Raw genomic sequence first — 18,788 nt, forward strand, 5'->3', positions numbered from 1 at the left:
CATGTTATATTCTAAAGTCATGATATCATCATCAACACATTTTCAATACAAATTTCTAGAAGGTACTTCCACACATCTCCCAATAGAACCAGGTAAAATACTTGCAGATAAATCACTTCCAAGAATAGGAGAAAGCATTATTCTCAGAAACATCCATTGAAAATGTGGGTTCTGCCTCATCTTTGAGTCATATGACTTTGCCTAAGTCACTTACGCACGTTTAAATCAGGTAATATGTGCAGAGCATTTAGCACAGCGCCCAACACAGAGTGATGAGTGATACTTATTACTGCTCTTGTTCCTTTTCAGACTCATGACATTTAAAGCCATTGCTCAGCTATTTATCCTGGGCTGTTCTTGGGGCTTTGGCTTTTTTATGATTGAAGAGGTTGGGAAGGTGATTGGATCAGTCGTTGCATACACATTCACCATCATCAATGTCCTGCAGGGCGTTTTGCTCTTTGTGGTATACTGTCTCCTTAATCGCCAGGTAAGGCTAATTATTTTGTCTCTCACCAGCCAACTCCCTAAGTCTTATTGAATGGTCATTCACATTCTCACCCTTCTCTGACCTTTCATATTTGTATTTGGGGTTGCCTTCATTCTGAAAGGAGGCTTTAAATGATGACTTGGTATGCTATTTGCTCTGAGTTAGCATTGGCCTAACCTTCACATTCCAACGTGTATCTTAAGAGAGTGCTTCTGTCATTGGAGATGACATATCAATATACCATAGACTGCGGGGCTTGGGCAACAGAAATTTCTCTTATAATTCTAGAGGATGGACATCTGTGTTCGGGGCACCTATGCAGTTGAGTTCTGGTGAGATCTCTTCTTTTTTGCAGATGGCCACATTTTTGACCCTTACATGGGAGAGAGAAAGAGAGAGAGCTTTTCTGTCTCTTCTTATCAGAACACTAATCCTATTGGACACTATCCTTCTTATCAGGACACTAATCCTATTGGATGATCCTATTCAGGGCTCTACCCTTATGACCTCATTAAATCTTAATCCTTTCTAGAAAGGATTATCATATCTTCAAATACAGTTATACTGGCAATTTAGGGCTTTAACATGCGAATTTTGGGGGTGTCTGGTTGGCTCAGTGGGTTAAGCCTCTGCCTTCGGCTCAGGTCATGATCTCAGGGTCCTGGGATCGAGCCCTGCATCAGGCTCTCTGCTTGGCAGGGAGCCTGCTTCCCCATCTTCCTCTGCCTGCCTCTCTGCCTACTTGTGATCTCTCGCTCTGTGTCAAATAATTAAATAAATAAATAAATAAATTTTTAAAATGTGAATTTTGAGGAGACATAGTTCAGTCCATAGCAGAGCATGTATCAGTCAGCATAAGGGAGGTTATGCTGCAGTAACTTATAGCCACCACCCCCTAATTTCAGTGGTTTTAACAATAAAGATTATTTCTTGCTCATGCTACATAGCTGTTAGGGTCCTTAATCAAAGGAGCGAGACTGATACAAGGCGAAGGTCAAGCAAAGCTTTATTTTGCGCCAAGCATTGGGGGAATCAAACTGACCGGTCAGGGCCTTCTCTTGGAAAGAGGCGACCCCTCCCAGCCTCACAGACTAACTTTTAGAGAGGTAGTTTAGCCGGGCTATACACAGGTGGCCAATGAGATTGCAATACACAGAGAAAACTGCACAGTCATGCTAAGTCTGCCACACACAGAAAAAAACTGCTAGGTAGCACATGGGTGGCCAATTGAATTTCAATTTACCCTAGTAGATATATGTGCGCCCCACTGATGGGATGTCTTCACCTGGCCTGACCCACCCTTGTATCTAGGTTCTGCAAGTAAGTTCCTCTGGGAAGGGTGGGGTCAATCTAAGTTCACTACATTAAAAAAATGACTCCCTCTGGCCAACCAGGCCCTTACAATAGCCATGGCTTGATCTACAATGTCTTTACTCTGGGATGCAGGTTGAAGGGCAGCCCTTATTTAGAACATTGGTATTCTCATGGCAAAGGGAAAGGAAATCTTGGCAAAGTGTAGCTTAATTAGCTCTCTTTCACTGGGTGGAGCAAGTTCCTTGGCCATGTCTGAGTTCACCAGAAAGAGGATATATAAGCCTCTTATAGGGAAGTACCCTTTAGGGAAGGATACTGGAATATTTGGCATAATATGCCAAAAACAAAGGGACTGTACCTCCCATCACGTTATCCACTGAGTAGGTGGCTGTGTGAGCTTGGCCAGTCTTCTTATCCACTCTGAGGTTCAATCTTCTCACTTCTGTACATGACAACACCTGCGTCACAGGGCTGAGATTAAAAGAGATATTGCAATATGAATCTCCAAGCATAGTCCTTGGCACACATTAAATTGTGAGGGTCATCATTATATTTTTTTATCCACTTATAAGATTGGAAACAGTTCTCCCCTTTTGCTATTGAACAGAACTACCAGTGATTTTGATGCTGGTGTCAAAAAGACCATCGTACACTTCATTAATTTCTCTTTCATCTTTTAGTGCCTTCTTTTTTTTTTTTTTTTTTTTTTTTTAAATTTTTATTTTTATTTCCAGCATAACAGTATTCATTATTTTTGCACCACACCCCGTGCTCCATGCAATCCGTGCCCTCTATAATACCCACCACCTGGTACCCCAACCTCCCACCCCCCGTCCCTTCAAAACCCTCAGATTGTTTTTCAGAGTCCATAGTCTCTCATGGTTCACCTCCCCTTCCAATTTCCCCCAACTCCCTTCTCCACTCTAAGTCCCCATGTCCTCCATGCTATTTGTATGCTCCACAAATAAGTGAAACCATATGATAATTGACTCTCTCTGCTTGACTTATTTCACTCAGCATAATCTCTTCCAGTCCCGTCCATGTTGCTACAAAAGTTGGGTATTCATCCTTTCTGATGGAGGCATAATACTCTATCCCCAGGGGTACAGGTCTGTGAATCACCAGGTTTACACACTTCACAGCACTCACCAAAGCACATACCCTCCCCAATGTCCATAATCCCACCCCCTTCTCCCAAACCCCCTCCCCCCAGCAACCCTCAGTTTGTTTTGTGAGAATCTGGCCCTGGGCCTGAGCGTCCGGCCTAAGCCGGCTAGCACAAGGCGGGGAGTTGGGAAGACCGTGGCTTGACGCGAGGCGCCGCGAGGGCGCCGTACTCTTTTAGTGCCTTCTTAATGCTTGGTACTCCTCATGCCCAGAAATGAAGTACAACTTAAGTGCTTTGGTGAAATAATGTTGAATATTAAATATTTAAATATCTTTTTAAAACATTTTAAGCAAGTTTCAGGAAGGAATCCATGCAATCACAGGGAGTGGTTCAGCATGTGGTTAGTGTCCCGGCTCTGATGTGAGAATGATGCAGTGCTGAGTGCTGGCTGTATGACCTTGAACAAGTCCACACTTCCAGCAGTGTCAGCTTCTTTACCTTTCATTGGGAGTACGAGAAGATCCTTTGTCATTTGATTTATGTAAGGATGAATTGATATATTGTGGATAATAAAGTGTATTGAAGGTTGCCATTGTTCAATAAATGGTGACCTATGTCATAATCACCACCATGACCACCATCACCTGCATTGTTTTTGTCATCATTGACCATCATCACTTCCGTGATTATCGCCATCATCTTCACCATCCTCCTCCTCCTCATTGTCAGGATCATCACCACCCCCACCACTCTGTAGACTCTATAGAAACTTTGTGATGCCTGACATTTAGTAAATACCTTTTCTACAATGAAGAAGTTGAATTTTAGAATGAGCCAAGGAGAGGATGTCCAAGACTATACAGGAAAACAATGAGGGGGTAGTCATGGGGCCCCACAAATGGGGCTTGGCATGTATATCTTTAGCATCCTATTCAGGGTCCTTTCTTCCCTAAGCTAGCTCCTGATGTGACACAAACCTTTGTATTCCTCAGGTACGAATGGAATACAGGAAGTGGTTTAGTGGGATCTGGAAAGGGGTTGAAACTGAAAGCACTGAGGTGACACGCTCTACAACCCAAACCAAAATGGTAAGACCAGCTTCTCTGCAATGTCATATACTGGCTGAAACTAACTTCTTCTACTGCCACGAGTTTTCTGGTCCCTTGATCTGAAAGAAAAGAGAAATTACATTACTTCCTCCATTATGTTGTTGGTTTCTAGTTTTTGAGAACAAAACTGGTAGAACTCTGTTCTTTTGTCTTTTCTTTTTCCGTTCCTTCCCTTCCCTTTCTTTCCTTTCTCTCCCTTTCCTCCTTCTTCCTCTCTTCCTTCCTTTCTCTCCCGCTCTCTCCATACTTTCCACAAATATCCAAATGACTTTCATCAAAAATTTAAATTTATTTAACAATGTTCATTTAACAAATATTTACTGAGAATCCAGTATGCCAGATGCTGTTTTAGTTGCTGGAGAAACAGCAGAAGATACACTGACAAAAATCCTTGCCCTCACAGAACTGATGTTCTGATGGGGGTGGCTGAGAATAAGCCCCCAAACATGAATTATGCACTATTTTACAAAGTGATGTGGGCTGTGGAAAAATACAGAGCAGTGAAGAGAAATCAGGACTCATGAGGTGGGGAGTTTGGTTTCCAGTCAGATGGCCACAGTGACAGTCTTTTACTGTCTATCACCACCTTCTATTTAATTCTCTGTATGTTGTGCCTCTCTGTGTGATATTTCTCTTACTCTGAAAAATATGACAGTGTTTACCTTTGGTCAGTATCTGCCCCCATGTAAGTTTCAGAGCTGTGGTTATTATCATTTTCCTTCTCCCTAGAGCAATGCCTGGCCCACAAAAGATGCTCACTTAACTTGTTGAGTGTCTAAGGTCCTTGTTTATTGATGAGGACACAGACTGGGAAAGTCCACATGATTGGTCTGAAGCTACTCAGCTGGGTACAGGGGTTCAGACTCAAGTCTGTTTTCCTCTGAAAGTTGACAATATTCCTTGATTGGCACCAGAGTTGTTTGTCACTCCAGATCATCAAAAACTTTGGGGACCAGTTTCCTGGGACATGTGCTTTCAGACCAAGGACAATTCTGTTTACAGGTTGCTGACCTTGTCCTAAGAGTATATGCCACTGGTTCGCTCCTCGGCTATAATCACCAGTAGTCAAAGGATATGTCAATCTAAACTGTGAAAAGGAACTGTCCCAACACATGCAGTCTCCAAAAACATGTCGCATAGTGGAATCCATTGCATGGGTTCTGGGGTTCACCAGATTTTGAGTTTGAATCTTGGTTCTTTCAGGTTCCAGCTGGTAGATGTTGGGCAAATAGCTTAAACCCCCTGCACCTCAATCTGCTCATCATTGAAATGTCATATTGAGGGAAAAAACAATGTACATGAAAGCACTTTGCTCTACTCTGAACCATGTCAACACTACTTGTATGAGCACCACATTATCAAGAGTCAACTATATAGAAGGCCTCAAACAGTAATAGTATCCCCTTATCTTTGGACAATGCTTTACTTCTAAAAAGCACATACTCAGTTCTTTCCACAGTTTGGCGACCGTGGCCATTACTGCTATAAACATTGGGGTACAGATGGCCCTTCTTTTCACTACATCTGTATCTTTGGGGTAAATACCCAGGAGTGCAATGGCAGGGTCATAGGGAAGTTCTATTTTTAATTTCTTGAGGAATCTTCACACTGTTCTCCAAAGAGGCTGCACCAACTTGCATTCCCACCAATAGTGTAAGAGGGTTCCCCTTTCTCCACATCCCCTCCAACACATGTTGTTTCCTGTCTTGCTAATTTTGGCCATTCTAACTGGTGTAAGGTGATATCTCTGCCCTTCAACGGATGAATGGATAAGGAAGATGTGGTTCATATACACTATGGAGTATTATGCCTCCATCAGAAAGGACGAATACCCAACTTTTGTAGCAACATGGACGGGACTGGAAGAGATTATGCTGAGTCAAATCAGTCAAGCAGAAAGAGTCAATTATCATATGGTTTCACTTCTTTGTGGAGCATAACAAATAGCATGGAGGACATGGGGAGTTAGAGAGGAGAAGGGAATTGGGGGAAACTGGAAGGGGAGGTGAACCATGAGAGACTATGGACTCTAAAAAACAATCTGAGGGTTTTGAAGGGGCGGGGGGTGGGAGGTCGGGGTACCAGGTGGTGGGTATTATAGAGGGCACGGATTGCATGGAGCACTGGGTGTGGTGCAAAAACAATGAATACTGTTATGCTGAAAATAAAAAATAAATTTTTAAAAAAAGCACATACTCAGGGGGGCGCCTGGGTGGCTCAGTGGGTTAAAGCCTCTGCCTTTGGCTCAGGTCATGATCTCAGGGTCCTGGGATCAAGCCCCACATCAGGCTCTCTGCTCAGCGGGGAGCCTCCTCCCCCCACCACCCTGCTCTCTCTCTGCCTGCCTCTCTGCCTACTTGTGATCTCTGTCTGTCAAATACATAAATAAAATCTTTAAAAAAAAAATTTAAAAAGTACCTACTTAGGCCGCCTAGGTGGCTCAGCTTGTGAAGCATCCCACTCCTAGTTTGTTTCTGCTCAGGTCATGATCTCAGGGTTGTGAGACTGAGCCCTGCATTGGGTTCCATGCTGAGTATGGAATTTGCTTGAGATTTTCTCTCTATGCCTCTCTCTCTTCCTCTCCCCTAACTCGCTCTCACACTCTCTCTAAAAGATTAAGTACATAAATATTTAAAAAAGCAGATATTCAACCTTACATTCTTCACTTATCCTCTATAGCATTTAGTGATAAATGCTATCACTATAATAACTATAAATGTTTGTGAGAAGAGCAGATAAATAAAAAGACTATCATAGGTGGTGTTTAGAAGAGGAAAGGCTGTAAAGTCAGTTATGAGGACCTCTTTACTGAGCTTTGGACCTTAGAGACATTCTGGCTTGTCATTTCCTGAGGTGTTAATTTCTCTTCAGCTTGTTCTACATATTATCTCCCCAAATAGGAGGAACCAGCGATGTCATCAGAAGTCTTCCGCAGAAGAGACGTTCCTTCTGTGCAACCACGGCCTCAGACTCTTGTCTCTTTCTCTTGGTTAAGAACAGAAAACTGAGCTGCTTCCGGACAGCGCCCCCAGTGGTCACATGTGGATCGGACAAATGACGCCATTGGCATCTTCATCCTGAAAGCAGTTGAGGCTTTCCTCTATTTTGGCTTCTAGCTCCATAGAAGCTAGAAGGGGGAGACCTCTGAGTCCCATACCCAGTATTGTTTATCACACGCCATTAAATGTTCAAGGAATAATTTTTAATAATGAAGGAAATAAAGAGATTTTCTTCTTCCAGCTCTCGCTTCCTTGCCAGGATTTATTGGCCAACATCTAGATTCACCTGGCAGTTTTCTCTCTCTGGGCATTCAGTTGCATTTTATGCTCCTGAAGATTTTGCAAACCCTACATTTTCAGAATTAAATAATTCCCATATGAATAAATATAAAGAAGGGGGTTGCCTTCTTGTGTTGCAAAATTCTACCACCATCCCACTTAGGAGTGCCTTGTCAACAGGCGTGTCTTGTGCGCAGAGACCAGCACTGTCTCCTTTGCTTGATGATTTTCAAATCTACTCATTTATTGGGTTCGTTTTGTTTTCTTAGTGTCATCCAATGTATTTTTGTGGAAATACTTCCAAACCAATAGCATGAGGGTCACAGCAGTTGTTTGTCCTTATATGTTTTCTTTTTTTTAATTACATAGTTATATGTATATTTTTAACATCTTTATTTTTTTCATCTTTCCAAGATTCATTTTTTTCACACCACACCCAGTGCCCCATGCAATACGTGCCCTCCTTAACATCAAGCACCAGGCTCACCCATCCCCTCACCCCCGCCCCTCCAAAACCCTCAATATTTCTAATTTCTTTTTCATACTAATTGGATTCTAGAAGTGTTTTTCAGCACTGGAATTAATAGATGCATGACTAACTTTGTTACCAGAGGTGTTTCAAAAACAATTTTACATGATTATGACAGGAAAGATAAAAAAATAGCAGTAAAGGGTTCCCATGATTCATTTGAAGAGATTTTGTGTGCAGTTTTTAGGTGGTGGACCAAAGACTGTGTCCCTTTTTCTGCTTAATCAGCTCAAGTGCCTCTTCTACATGGCAGCAATGCAACCAAAGTGTATGATTCACTCCACTTGCTGGCCTTAAAATTATGTGACTCCTCTTGATCAGTTAAAATTTCAGGAGATTCACATGGTTTCAAAAGGTGTACATGAATAAGACTTCCTGGGCTGTTGAAAAATCCCCACAAGTGTTGTTGCTGTTTTGTGTCCAAGACAGTTGCAAGAAGAGGATAAACCAGGTACTGTGGGTTTGGACCTCTCTATTCAATATTTTTCCTCCCTCCCTACATGAAGTCTGCTTTCTTTCTCTTTTCTGCCTCTCTCACCCCTTTGCTTTAAGAACTAGCTTCCACATCCTTCAAGAGCCTCTTCTTCTTCTAGCTCTCAGAAATCCATCTCCCTTACTGGCTTTATTGCCATCCATGTGACTTGACTTATCCTGTATTATGTGTGCTGTTGCATACATGATGTGTGTGCTTGTAAGTCAAGCCTGCTTGGATCATAAACTTCTGGAAGGCCAGGATGATAAATGTTTTAATGATAAATTAGAAAGGTCATAAGTGAAATGTTCCTTGCTTCCATTTAGAGCACCACTTTTCAAGCTCTGCTCTATTAACACTTTGGGCTGGATAATTCGTGGTGGTGGGCGGCTATCCTGTGCTTTGCAGGATGTCGAGCAGCATCCCTGGCCTCTCCGAGCTGGACGCCAGTCACCACCCCAACCCCACACACCCATTGCAACAATCAAAAATGTCTCCAGACATTGCCACTTGAGAATGTTGAGCATTACTGGTCTAGGCGTTAGTTCATAGTGAACAGGCAACTGCTGAAGAATTTCTTTCTGGTCAACCAGCTGTTCCAGGAAATGAATAATCAGCCAGAAATCAGAATGTAGTTGCTTGGTGCCTAGACTGTACTCAGAGTGGCGGTATATATGAGGAACACCTTTTCTGTTGTCTGCCCAGCTTTTCTTTTCTGGGAACTGCTCACCCCACTGAGGCAGAGGCCATTCACCAAAAACCCACTTCTGCTTCTAGGCAACATGCACTTTTGCTTAGAAGAGCCCATGCTTGGGTTAGTGCCCCCAGAGGAATGGAAAGAAAACTAAGGGTCTCCAAGCTGGGAACGCTTAATATCTTCTTTTATTGAATCACAGAATGGAACAGGCCTACTGCTGCCTCAGGAGTGGTAGCGAGCTTATGTATTCTCTCAGAGTTTTCTCTATCCCTAGTGTCTCCATGACATTAGTCTCTCCACACACTGCACTGTCTGTCTTCACACAGCACCTTGGCAAGGAAGCTGTCCCTGGATCTCTTTCATCTTTCCTACTTTATCATCCTGGACAGTACTCAGCACTGTTGCACAGATATTTACTTATTATTCAGATTACTTCTGTGTTACTCCACTGGAATGTCCATACCACATGGACAGGGGTTTTTGTCTGTTTCATTCACCATGTATCCTCAATGTTTAAAATAATATCCAGCACATAGTAAGCACTCAATAAATATTCTTCTTTTATGATGAACTTGCTGATTGGTCCTTCCTGTTACTGGTTTAGTTCTTACGCTCTCTGCTACTGTCTGTCTGGGTCATCCTTTCTCATCCCCACACCTCCTTATATTTTTTTTTTTTATTTCCAGCGTAACAGTATTACACCTCCTTATATTTATGCCTTATTTATATGTACACACAGACATACACTCGGTAGAAAAGACAAAAGGCCCCCCACTATGTCTACAATCAGAAGATGGCATTGTTAGTGTGTCAGCTTTCCTCCATGATACCTTTGCCTTTGGTGAAGAAGGTACACCCCCCCCCAACCCCGCCACGGGCCACATAACTTTGTCCCTACTGGCCATCACTGCTTGCAACAGTGTGGCCACCCAGGAGGGGTCAATTCATTCACAAGTCCTCTAACCCGTCAAATTTTCTCTCTTAAGCATTTGAATTAAGAGACCAGAATGGACCTGGCAGCTATTCAAGTAGTAATAATATTTGAACTCCTAGAGAAAAGGTCACTTAAGGGTACTTGTCAGGGAACAGTAAGGCGGACCTTATTCAAGGGGGGAACACTGAGATGGGTGTAAGGACCAATGCAATAGGGTCTTGGTGTCAGGAAGGAGATTGGACTCAATTCTGACTCCAACAGTGACAACTGGAGATTTATATCCAAGGAGCAGGGTGGGTGTTAGGTATGTAAGTCATCAAGAGAAAACATCAGGGCCAATAGACTCCTTAATGAAGGCAAGCCAGTGTAGTAAAATAATGGATCGTGTTTGGATACCAAGGAAGGGGGGGCTTTGCTAAATTGATTTAGCAGGATTCTTGCTCAAACTGGATTCTACAAGGACAGAGAACACCTAAGGTTGAACCTAGTCCAGCAGAGTCCAAGGAGAGTGTCTTTGTCAGAGGTCCCATTGAGACGGCCATAAAAGGACCCTGTTCACCAGTTAGAGAAAGTCAGCCTACAGATGGAAGAGGACAGACTGAACCAAGTTGTCAGAAAAAGGAACAATAATTATGTGATTCTCAGCACAGAGGTTAATGGCTAGAGCTGAGGGTCAGAGGGACCCAAGTGGAGAATCCCGGTTCCCCAGTCTTGGGCACATGGCTCAACCTTCCCTAACCCCTTCCTCCTGCCACAATGTATGAAATCTCAAGGTTCTTGCTGCCTCTCTTCAAATGGCACAGTTGTTCCCTCAATATTGATGTGAATCCCAAATTTACTGTCTAGGAAATAGACAAGATGTGTAATCTCTATCCTAATGTATGACATTGACTTCATTTAGCTTATTAGGAGAATCAGCCATTCTCCACCCGGAAGTGGATGCTTGAGGCAGGGTGTCTCTAATAGGGATCTGGGCTGGTGGGCAGGTGAAGTCAGTCAGGGGCAGTTCCAAGAAGTGAGCCCTTAAAGGCTAAGGAAGTAAGAAATAAGACAGCTGGTATTTCTATGTCTGCTTGCAACAGGCAGGGTCAGGGTCAAGGATATGAAAATCTACTTCAAAGTAATTTCTGCATGGCAGAAATACCATGAAAACCAGGAAGAAAGGCAGTTCTCAACCCCAGAGGTCAAATCCTAAAAGTCTAGAGCATAGAACTGAAGTGTTCCTATTTTACTATTATATGTTATCTCATTCCCTCACTGACTTATAATATTTCATATCTATTTATGTGGTTTTGATTCAACTTATTTTTTTCTCCCCCTTCCAACAAGCTTTACTAAGGTATGATTGACAAATAAAATTGTATATATTGAAGGTGTACAACGTGACGTTTTGATATATGCACACACGGTGAAATAAGCACCACGGTCAAACTCATGAGCACATCCAGCCCTCCCCCAGTTACCATTTATTTTTTATGAGAACGCAGAAGATGCACTGTCAGCATATCTCAGGTATACAAGCCCATAGTCCCCATGTCATACACCCGATCCCCCGAATTCACTCATCTTACCCAACTGAAAGTTCACATCCCCTGACCAGGATTTCCCCATTTCTCCCTGCCCCCGGTTCCCTGAAATCGCCATTCTACCCCCTGCTGCTCTGTACTTGTCTTTCTTAGCTTCCACATAGAAGTGAGATCATGCCACATGTGTCCTTCTGTGTCTGGTTCATTTCCCTTGGTATCCTACCCTCCAGAATGATCCATGTTGTTGCAAATGACAACATGTCTTTCCATAAGGCTGGATAACATATGTGCCTCTATATTTCCGGCCCATCTTCTTTATCCATTCATGCTTTGATAGGCACTGAGGTCATTTCCATACCTGGCTATTGTAAATAATGCTGCAATGAACATGGAAATGCAGATAGATTTTATTGTGTGTGTGTTTAGTTTTATTTATTGATTTATTTATCTGTTTATTTTTATTTTTCATTATGTTCAGCTATCCATCCTATAGTACAACATTAGTTTTTTATGTGGTGTTCAACGATTTATTAGTTGTGTATAACACCTAGTGCTCATCACACCACGTGCCCTCCTTAATACCCACCACCCAGCTACCCTATTCCCTTACCCCCCTTCCCTCTGAAACCCTCAGTTTGTTTCCCAGAGCCCAGAGTCTCTCATGGTTTGTCTCCCTCTCTGATTTCCCCCCGTTCAGTTTTCCCTCCCTTTGCCTATGCAGATGTGTTTTAAAATGTTGCTAAGCATACAGCATTGGCAGGTTGGTCGCTGGCTTGGCTGATTAGTGCCCCAAAGTCAGCGATGTCCTACTTCTTGGTTTTTATTTCAGGATCTGACATGTGACTAAGTGACCAGAGAATTCTTCAGTGAGCATGGTGTGGATACCGATGGCCTAAGAGGCTTGTATTCGTGATGCTGCCTTTAATTAGACTTTGACTTGATGCATGGAAATTACACCAACAGATTGTGGTCCTCTTGAAACCACCAAGACTCCTTGAGAAATAGGATATAAGACTCTACTGTTCCTTCTCTGTTATCAGTCATCAGTTAGAAGCTGGGGGAGCTATGGCCAAGAAGACAAACTTTCTTCTGTGTGGTGAGTATTCAACATCTTATTTTCTTTGGTTTTAGAACAGCTATAGTATTCAGTTGAGCTGGTAGAGGGCTGGCCTGAGGGGCATTTCCTGAAAGGGACAAGTCCAGATTTCTAAGTGTGTGTTCACACAGATATAGCCAACATCGCAATGCTTTTTATTTGTTTTCACTTATAATGCCTAATGTCCTTGGAAGTAAAAGCAACATTGAAAGTAGTGGTTTTCAACTGAGGGGCAGTTTGGTGTCCCCAGAGGAGACCCTTAGTAATGTTTGCAAACAGTTTTGGTAGTTGTGACTGGGCACAAGGGCGTGCCTGGAATTGAGCGGGTGGAGGCCAGGGGTGCCATCCCACACGCTCCAGTGCAAGGGCCAGCCTTTGTGAGAGGAATTATTCAGGCTAAAATGGCAATAGTGGGGCGCATGGGTGACTCACTTGGTGAAGTGACTCACTTGGTGAAGTGACTGCCTTAGGCTCAGGTCATGATCCTGGAGTTCCAGGATCAAGTTCCACAGCAAGCTCCCTGCTCAGCAGGGAGTCTGCTTCTCCCTCTGACCTTCCCCCCTTTCTCTCTCTCTCTCTCTCATAAATAAATAAATAAATAATATATTTTAAAAAATAAAATAAAATGCCATAGTGCCAAGACTGAGCAACCCTACCTAAAGGAAGGCATAAGTATTTTTTTTAATTTTTAATGGCATGAATTAAAACGACAACAACAACAACAATGCACCGAACTGGGGAGGGGGAGACCCTCATGGGGAGATTCACTGGCAGCAAACTCAAAATCTCCATGAAATTTTTGACCATTGATGTTGATTTTTTTCTTAAGTTCCAGGATGCAGTATCTCCCTTCTCTGGACTTGTCAGTATGTACATATGAACATCTGAAGTTGACAGAGGATTATGGAACTTGGGGAGAGTTTAGGGCCAGCCCATGAGGCTCTTCAGGGAATCCTGAGTCACGTAGTAGAGTCTAAAGAGAATTGACTTCTCTGTGTCCTGTTGACAGAATCTGTTCCAATTGGGCAGTGAGGGAATCTTACCACACATGTTCTCTCCTCTCTCTGTGGTACAAAACAGGACACTTTCTGGTCCCTGGGACTGTTGGTGCAGTAACTATAGTGTTAATAAAAAGGGAGAGATTTCACAAACCAAGGTTGTGAAAAGTGCTTAATGAAAACAGCGAGTGGTCGTGTAGTCTAGTGAGGGGTCGGGCTTTGTTGTTTCCCCGTTGTGTTACCTTGGGCAAGTTCCTGAGTCACTATGACCCTCAGATTCCTGTGCTGTAAAATGGGGCTCTGAAGAGGTTCTGCTTCTTGAGAGTGTCGGGGGGGATCCATGAGATGGCTGTACCTGGAAGGTGCCTATCAGAGGTTAACATTTACTCAACACTGGGTATCACTGTTAGTGATATTGCTTCCCTGTTCACCCACTCTGCTGTAGCTTTCAGCATAAATGCCACTACTACACTATTTTTAAATTTAATTTAAAAAACCTTATTAGGACAGGGCAGCTGGGGGTGCCTGGGTGGCTCAGTGGGTTAAAGCCTCTGCCTTCGGCTCAGGTCATGATCCCAGGATCCTGGGATTGAGCCTCAAATTGGGCTCTCTGCTCAGTGGGGAGCCTGCTTCCTCCTCACTCTCTCTCTCTCTCTGCCTGCCTCTCTGCCTACTTGTGATCTCTGTCTGTCAAGTAAATAAATAATCTTTAAGGATAGAGCACCTGGATGGCTCAGTCATTAGGCATCTTCCTTTAGCTTGGGTCGTGATCCCAGGGTCCTGGGAATCAAGCCCCACATTGGGCTCCCTGCTCAGCGGGAAGCCTGCTTCTCCCTCTCCCACTCTCCCTGCTTGTATTCCCTCTCTCTCTGTATCTCTCTCTCTCTCTCTCTCTCTCTCTGTCTCTCTCAAATAAATAAATAAAATCTTTAAAAAATAAAACAAAACCTTATTAGGACATAATTGGCACATAACATCGTGTAAGGTTGAGGTATACCCCATGTTCATTCAGTACATTTACATATGACAGTACGATCTCCACCTTAGCTTTTGCTAACATCTCGTGGCATCATATAAGTACCATTTCTTGTTTCTCATGGGAACCAATGAGATCTAGTCTGTCAGCCACTTTGAGGTTTATCCTATAGTTCTGTTGTCTGTCCTCACTATGCTGTGCATTCAATCTCCAGGACTTACCTCTCTACTAGTTCCAAGTTAGTGCCCTTAAACATCCCCCCCAGATCCGCCCCTGTGCCCCCAGCCCCTGGTAACCACCATCCTACTGTCTGTTTTCATGAGGTCAGCTTCAGAACCATGATTGAATTGGATGCGTGTGAGACAGGCTTCAACAGAGAGGTTGAATTTGGGAACCCACACAGTCAAAGATTCAGAAGAGGACAAGTTGATTCTTCAGCCTCCACAGAGCATCACCCTCACTGAGGGATCCATATGTTTCACCTTCCCCCCTGTGCTCTCTTATTTTTTTCTCCTCTTTCCTCTTCCCCTGGTGAAATCTAAGCCAGAGTTTCAGGGCAACGTGAGCAGGGAAGAAAGTGCCAGGGAGTGGTAAGTCTGCTCAGTTCCATTGGAGTAAAGCACTTTGGCTATGAGAGAACCACACCTATCACTGATACCTGGGTCCAGCTGCCTCTTGGGAACACTGAGCTGGCCCCCACCTGCTGGGTTGTAGGGAAGGGACTGTTCCCCTTATACTGACTGTGGAGTTAATATTGGTTCACAACCCTCCCTTTTGGGAGGTTCTTGGGCGTCCTCTGAAGCCGGCCCCATTACTTCAGGGTAGAGAGACTGAAGGAGGAGACTGGCCAGTCCACGTTGGGAGGTGGCAGTTTCAATAAGCAAAGGGAACTTACATGGGGGGTTTGTCTTGCAACAGCAAGACAAATGGACCCCCACATCCATCCACCAAATCTTATAAGTCTACATATAGAGAGAGGGGCCTTAACAGGGCTCAGTCATGCATACACCACATCACTATCCAAGGAGATGTCCTTAGAGCAGCCTCTGAAAGCAGGAAAGGCAAGGAGAACCCACTTTCCAAGGATGGGGAGGGGGCCAGGAGCCTCTGAGTGTCCAGCTCATAGGTCAGTTGGCGGTCATGTCTTTTTGATGAACTTCCTCGGCACTTGGGTTGGCAGACCTGGGAAATAGGAACACTCTCTGAGTCTAACAGTTTCATCAGAACAACCAGAATGACTCATACAAGAAAGATAAGGTGGAGTTTTCACTGCTAGGGCAATCAAGCTCTTTGCTTAAAAAGCAGAACTTCAGGGCACCTGGGTGGCTCAGTGGGTTAAAGCCTCTGCCTTTGGCTCAGGTCATGATTCCAGGGTCCTGGGATCGAGCCCCACATTGGGCTCACTGCTCAACAAAGAGCCTGTTTCCCCTCTCTCTGCCTGCCTCTCTGCCTATTTGTGACCTCTCTCCTCTCTCTCTCTGTCAAATAAATAAAAAATATCTTGAAAAAAAAAAAAAGCAGAACTTCACCTTCAAAATAATCAGGCAGTCACCCTGGTTAAAATTCACGAGTATCACCAAAAAGGCAGGATTTCTGTATTGATGGGGCTGGTGGTGATGGTGGTGATGCATATGATATTTTTCTCAAAAGGTGAATACTCTCACAGCTTCTATTCTCCAATATCATTTTATATTCCCTGGAAGGAGAATATAAGTCGCTATGTAAGTAACCCATATTTACTCTAGGAAAAGTTAGAAAATGCCCAGGAGCAAAATTGAAAACTACCTAGAAATGACCACTCTTCACGTCCTGGCCTATATTTCCCCACACCTTTTCTCTCCAGTATTTATGAGTAGTAAACATTTATTTTGTGTTGGTCTTTTTATTTTTTAAAAATTATTTATTCATTTATTTGACAGACAGAGATCACAAGTAGGCAGAGAGGCAGGCAGAGAGAGAGAGGGGAAAGCAGGCTCCCTGCCGAGCAGAGAGTCCGATGCGGGGCTCGATCCCAAGACCCTGAGATCATGACAAGAGCCACCCATGAGTCCCTGTGTTGGTCTTTTAAAATTGGCCTCCAGCCACAGCAGCTTAAACCTGATATAACTGTTGAGCAGCTTCCGAAGAAGAGACCATTTTCTTAAGTTTGCGAGCATTTGTCAGCTTTATAAAATTGATTAAAACCCTTAATGAAATGTATCCACATATTGTTAGGAAAGAGGGAACTGAATCTATTTAAATGAATAAAACATTCTGCCTGGTATGAGTGGGGTATATGGTATATGGTAGGTGATAATGATAAATTTACCTCTATTTAACATGCTGCCCTTCGTTATAGTCAAGACAATAAGTTCTGTGTTGTAAATCAAGTACTAGCCCTGGAAGAAACAGGTGGGTGGCCAGGAGTATTCAGAAGGATTTAAGGAAGATTCCTGAAATATTAATTCCTTCCTTTTATTTTTCTTAGGGCTTTCCTGCTTGGTCCTTGTTGTGAGGACATACAATGGTATGTTAGCACTTGAAACCAAAAGTAAGCTCTTTTTATTATTTTTTATTGTTATCTTAGCCACCATACAGTACATCATTAGTTTTTGATGCAGTGTTCCAAGATTCATTGCTTAATACCCAGTGCTCCATGCAATACGTGCCCTCCTTAAATCAGTATATTTGGATGGGAATGCCCAGTGCATCAGGGCACAGTCCTTCAGGATGTGGTCTTTCCCCATGGCCTCAACAACAAATGCAAAATCAACCGTCATTTCTAAAAGCTCTGCGACTCTTGGTTAATTAGGATGGGCTACATTGATTGCGATTTTGTAGGTCCAGAGTGGCCAATACTGACGCTTTTGTGCAGTTCCATTGACATTATTCCACAATTTCTATACTGTGTTCATATGAAAGACTATGCCCAGATTCATACAAGTTTTCCATTTTGCCTGACATTTTCTTTTTTTTTTAATTTTAAAAAATCAATATTATTAAATAGATACAACAGCCATAATTTTATCCGTGTCAAAAGATTGCCAGTTAGATATGAACAGAAACATACACATAATAATGATCTTCCTATGATGTAATTGAAATACAGTAAACATTTTAATAACATTTACACAATCTCTTAGGAGTTCAAAATGCCCCTTTTGATCATTTGATAATCTTAGCACTTTAATATTATAATTACAGCATGTCAGTACTCTATTTAAATTGTAATTATCAAAGCTCAGAGGAAACTGATCCTTGTGCATCTGTAATTTCCTACAATATAATTTTAAAGCTTAAGCTATTTTTCTGTTATCGTTTCAGTCATAGAAACATACTTGGAAGTCTAGGGACTTGTAGTTTTCATGCTTCAAAGGCTATTAAAAATTTTTTTTATGTTCAGTTTGCCAGCATATCATTAGTTTTTGATGTAGCATTTAATGATTCATTAGTTGCATGTAACACCCAGTGCGCATCACAACACATGCCCTCCATATACCCATCACCTGGTTACCCCATCCCTCCCCTTCTGTAACCCTCAGTTTGTTTCTCAGAGTCCAGAGTCTCTCATGGTTTGTCTCCCTCTCTGATTTCCTCCCAGTTTTCCCTCCTTCCCCTATGGTCTTCTGCATTATCACTCAGATTCCACATATGAGTGAAACCATATGATAATTGTCTTTCTCTGCTTGGCTTATTTCATTTAGCATAATCCCCTCCAGTTTCATCCACGTTGATGCAAATGATAGGTATTCATCCTTTCTGATGGCTGAGTAATATTTCTTTGTATATAGGAACCACATCTTCTTTACCCATTCATCTGTTGAAGGACACCTCAGCTCCTTCCACAGTTTGGCTATTGTGGACATTGCTTCTGTAAACATTGGGCTTCCTTCTTTTCACTACATCTGTATCTTTGGGGTAAATACCTAGTAGTGCAATAGCTGGGTTGCAGGATAGCTCTATTTTTAACTTCTTGAGGAACATCCATACTGTTTTCCAGAGTGGCTGCACCAACTTGCATTCCCACTAACAGTGTAAGATGTTTCTTTCCCCTTTCTCCACAACTTCTCTAGCAATTGTTGTTTCCTGTTTTGTTAAAGTTTTTTAATATTTTATTTTTTTATGAACATATAATGTATTATTAGCCCCAGGGGTACAGGTTTGTGAATCGCCAGGTTTACACACTTCACGGCACTCACCATATCATGCACCTTCCTCAATGTCCATAACCCCACCACCCTCTCCCTACCTGCCCCCCGCCACCCTCAGTTTGTTTTGTGAC

General features: G+C 42.9%; 2 protein-coding genes across 6 annotated transcripts in view; both read left to right on the forward strand.

The window, feature by feature from the left end:
• Positions 1-7,260, forward strand: part of LOC116570829 (putative adhesion G protein-coupled receptor E4P) — a 55,787-nt gene extending 48,527 nt beyond the window's left edge. For all 3 annotated transcript variants that reach the window (XM_032308425.1, XM_032308423.1, XM_032308429.1), the window contains 3 exons: positions 310-490; positions 3,905-4,000; positions 6,922-7,260. In XM_032308425.1, the coding sequence (XP_032164316.1) occupies positions 310-490; positions 3,905-4,000; positions 6,922-7,029 (385 nt within the window). In that variant the 3' untranslated portion in view covers positions 7,030-7,260. The remainder of the gene's footprint in view (positions 1-309; positions 491-3,904; positions 4,001-6,921) is intronic.
• A 5,077-nt stretch (positions 7,261-12,337) lies between these two features.
• Positions 12,338-18,788, forward strand: part of LOC116570852 (putative adhesion G protein-coupled receptor E4P) — a 56,905-nt gene continuing 50,454 nt past the window's right edge. The window contains exons 1-2 of one of the 3 annotated variants that reach the window (XM_032308439.1): positions 12,338-12,553; positions 16,995-17,033. In XM_032308439.1, coding sequence (XP_032164330.1) covers positions 12,523-12,553; positions 16,995-17,033 — 70 coding nt within the window. In that variant the 5' untranslated portion in view covers positions 12,338-12,522. The remainder of the gene's footprint in view (positions 12,554-16,994; positions 17,034-18,788) is intronic. The other 2 variants (XM_032308447.1, XM_032308453.1) reach the window with 2 other exon arrangements.

This window comes from Mustela erminea, chromosome 1, assembly GCF_009829155.1.
Source record: "Mustela erminea isolate mMusErm1 chromosome 1, mMusErm1.Pri, whole genome shotgun sequence".
NCBI lineage: Eukaryota > Metazoa > Chordata > Mammalia > Carnivora > Mustelidae > Mustela > Mustela erminea.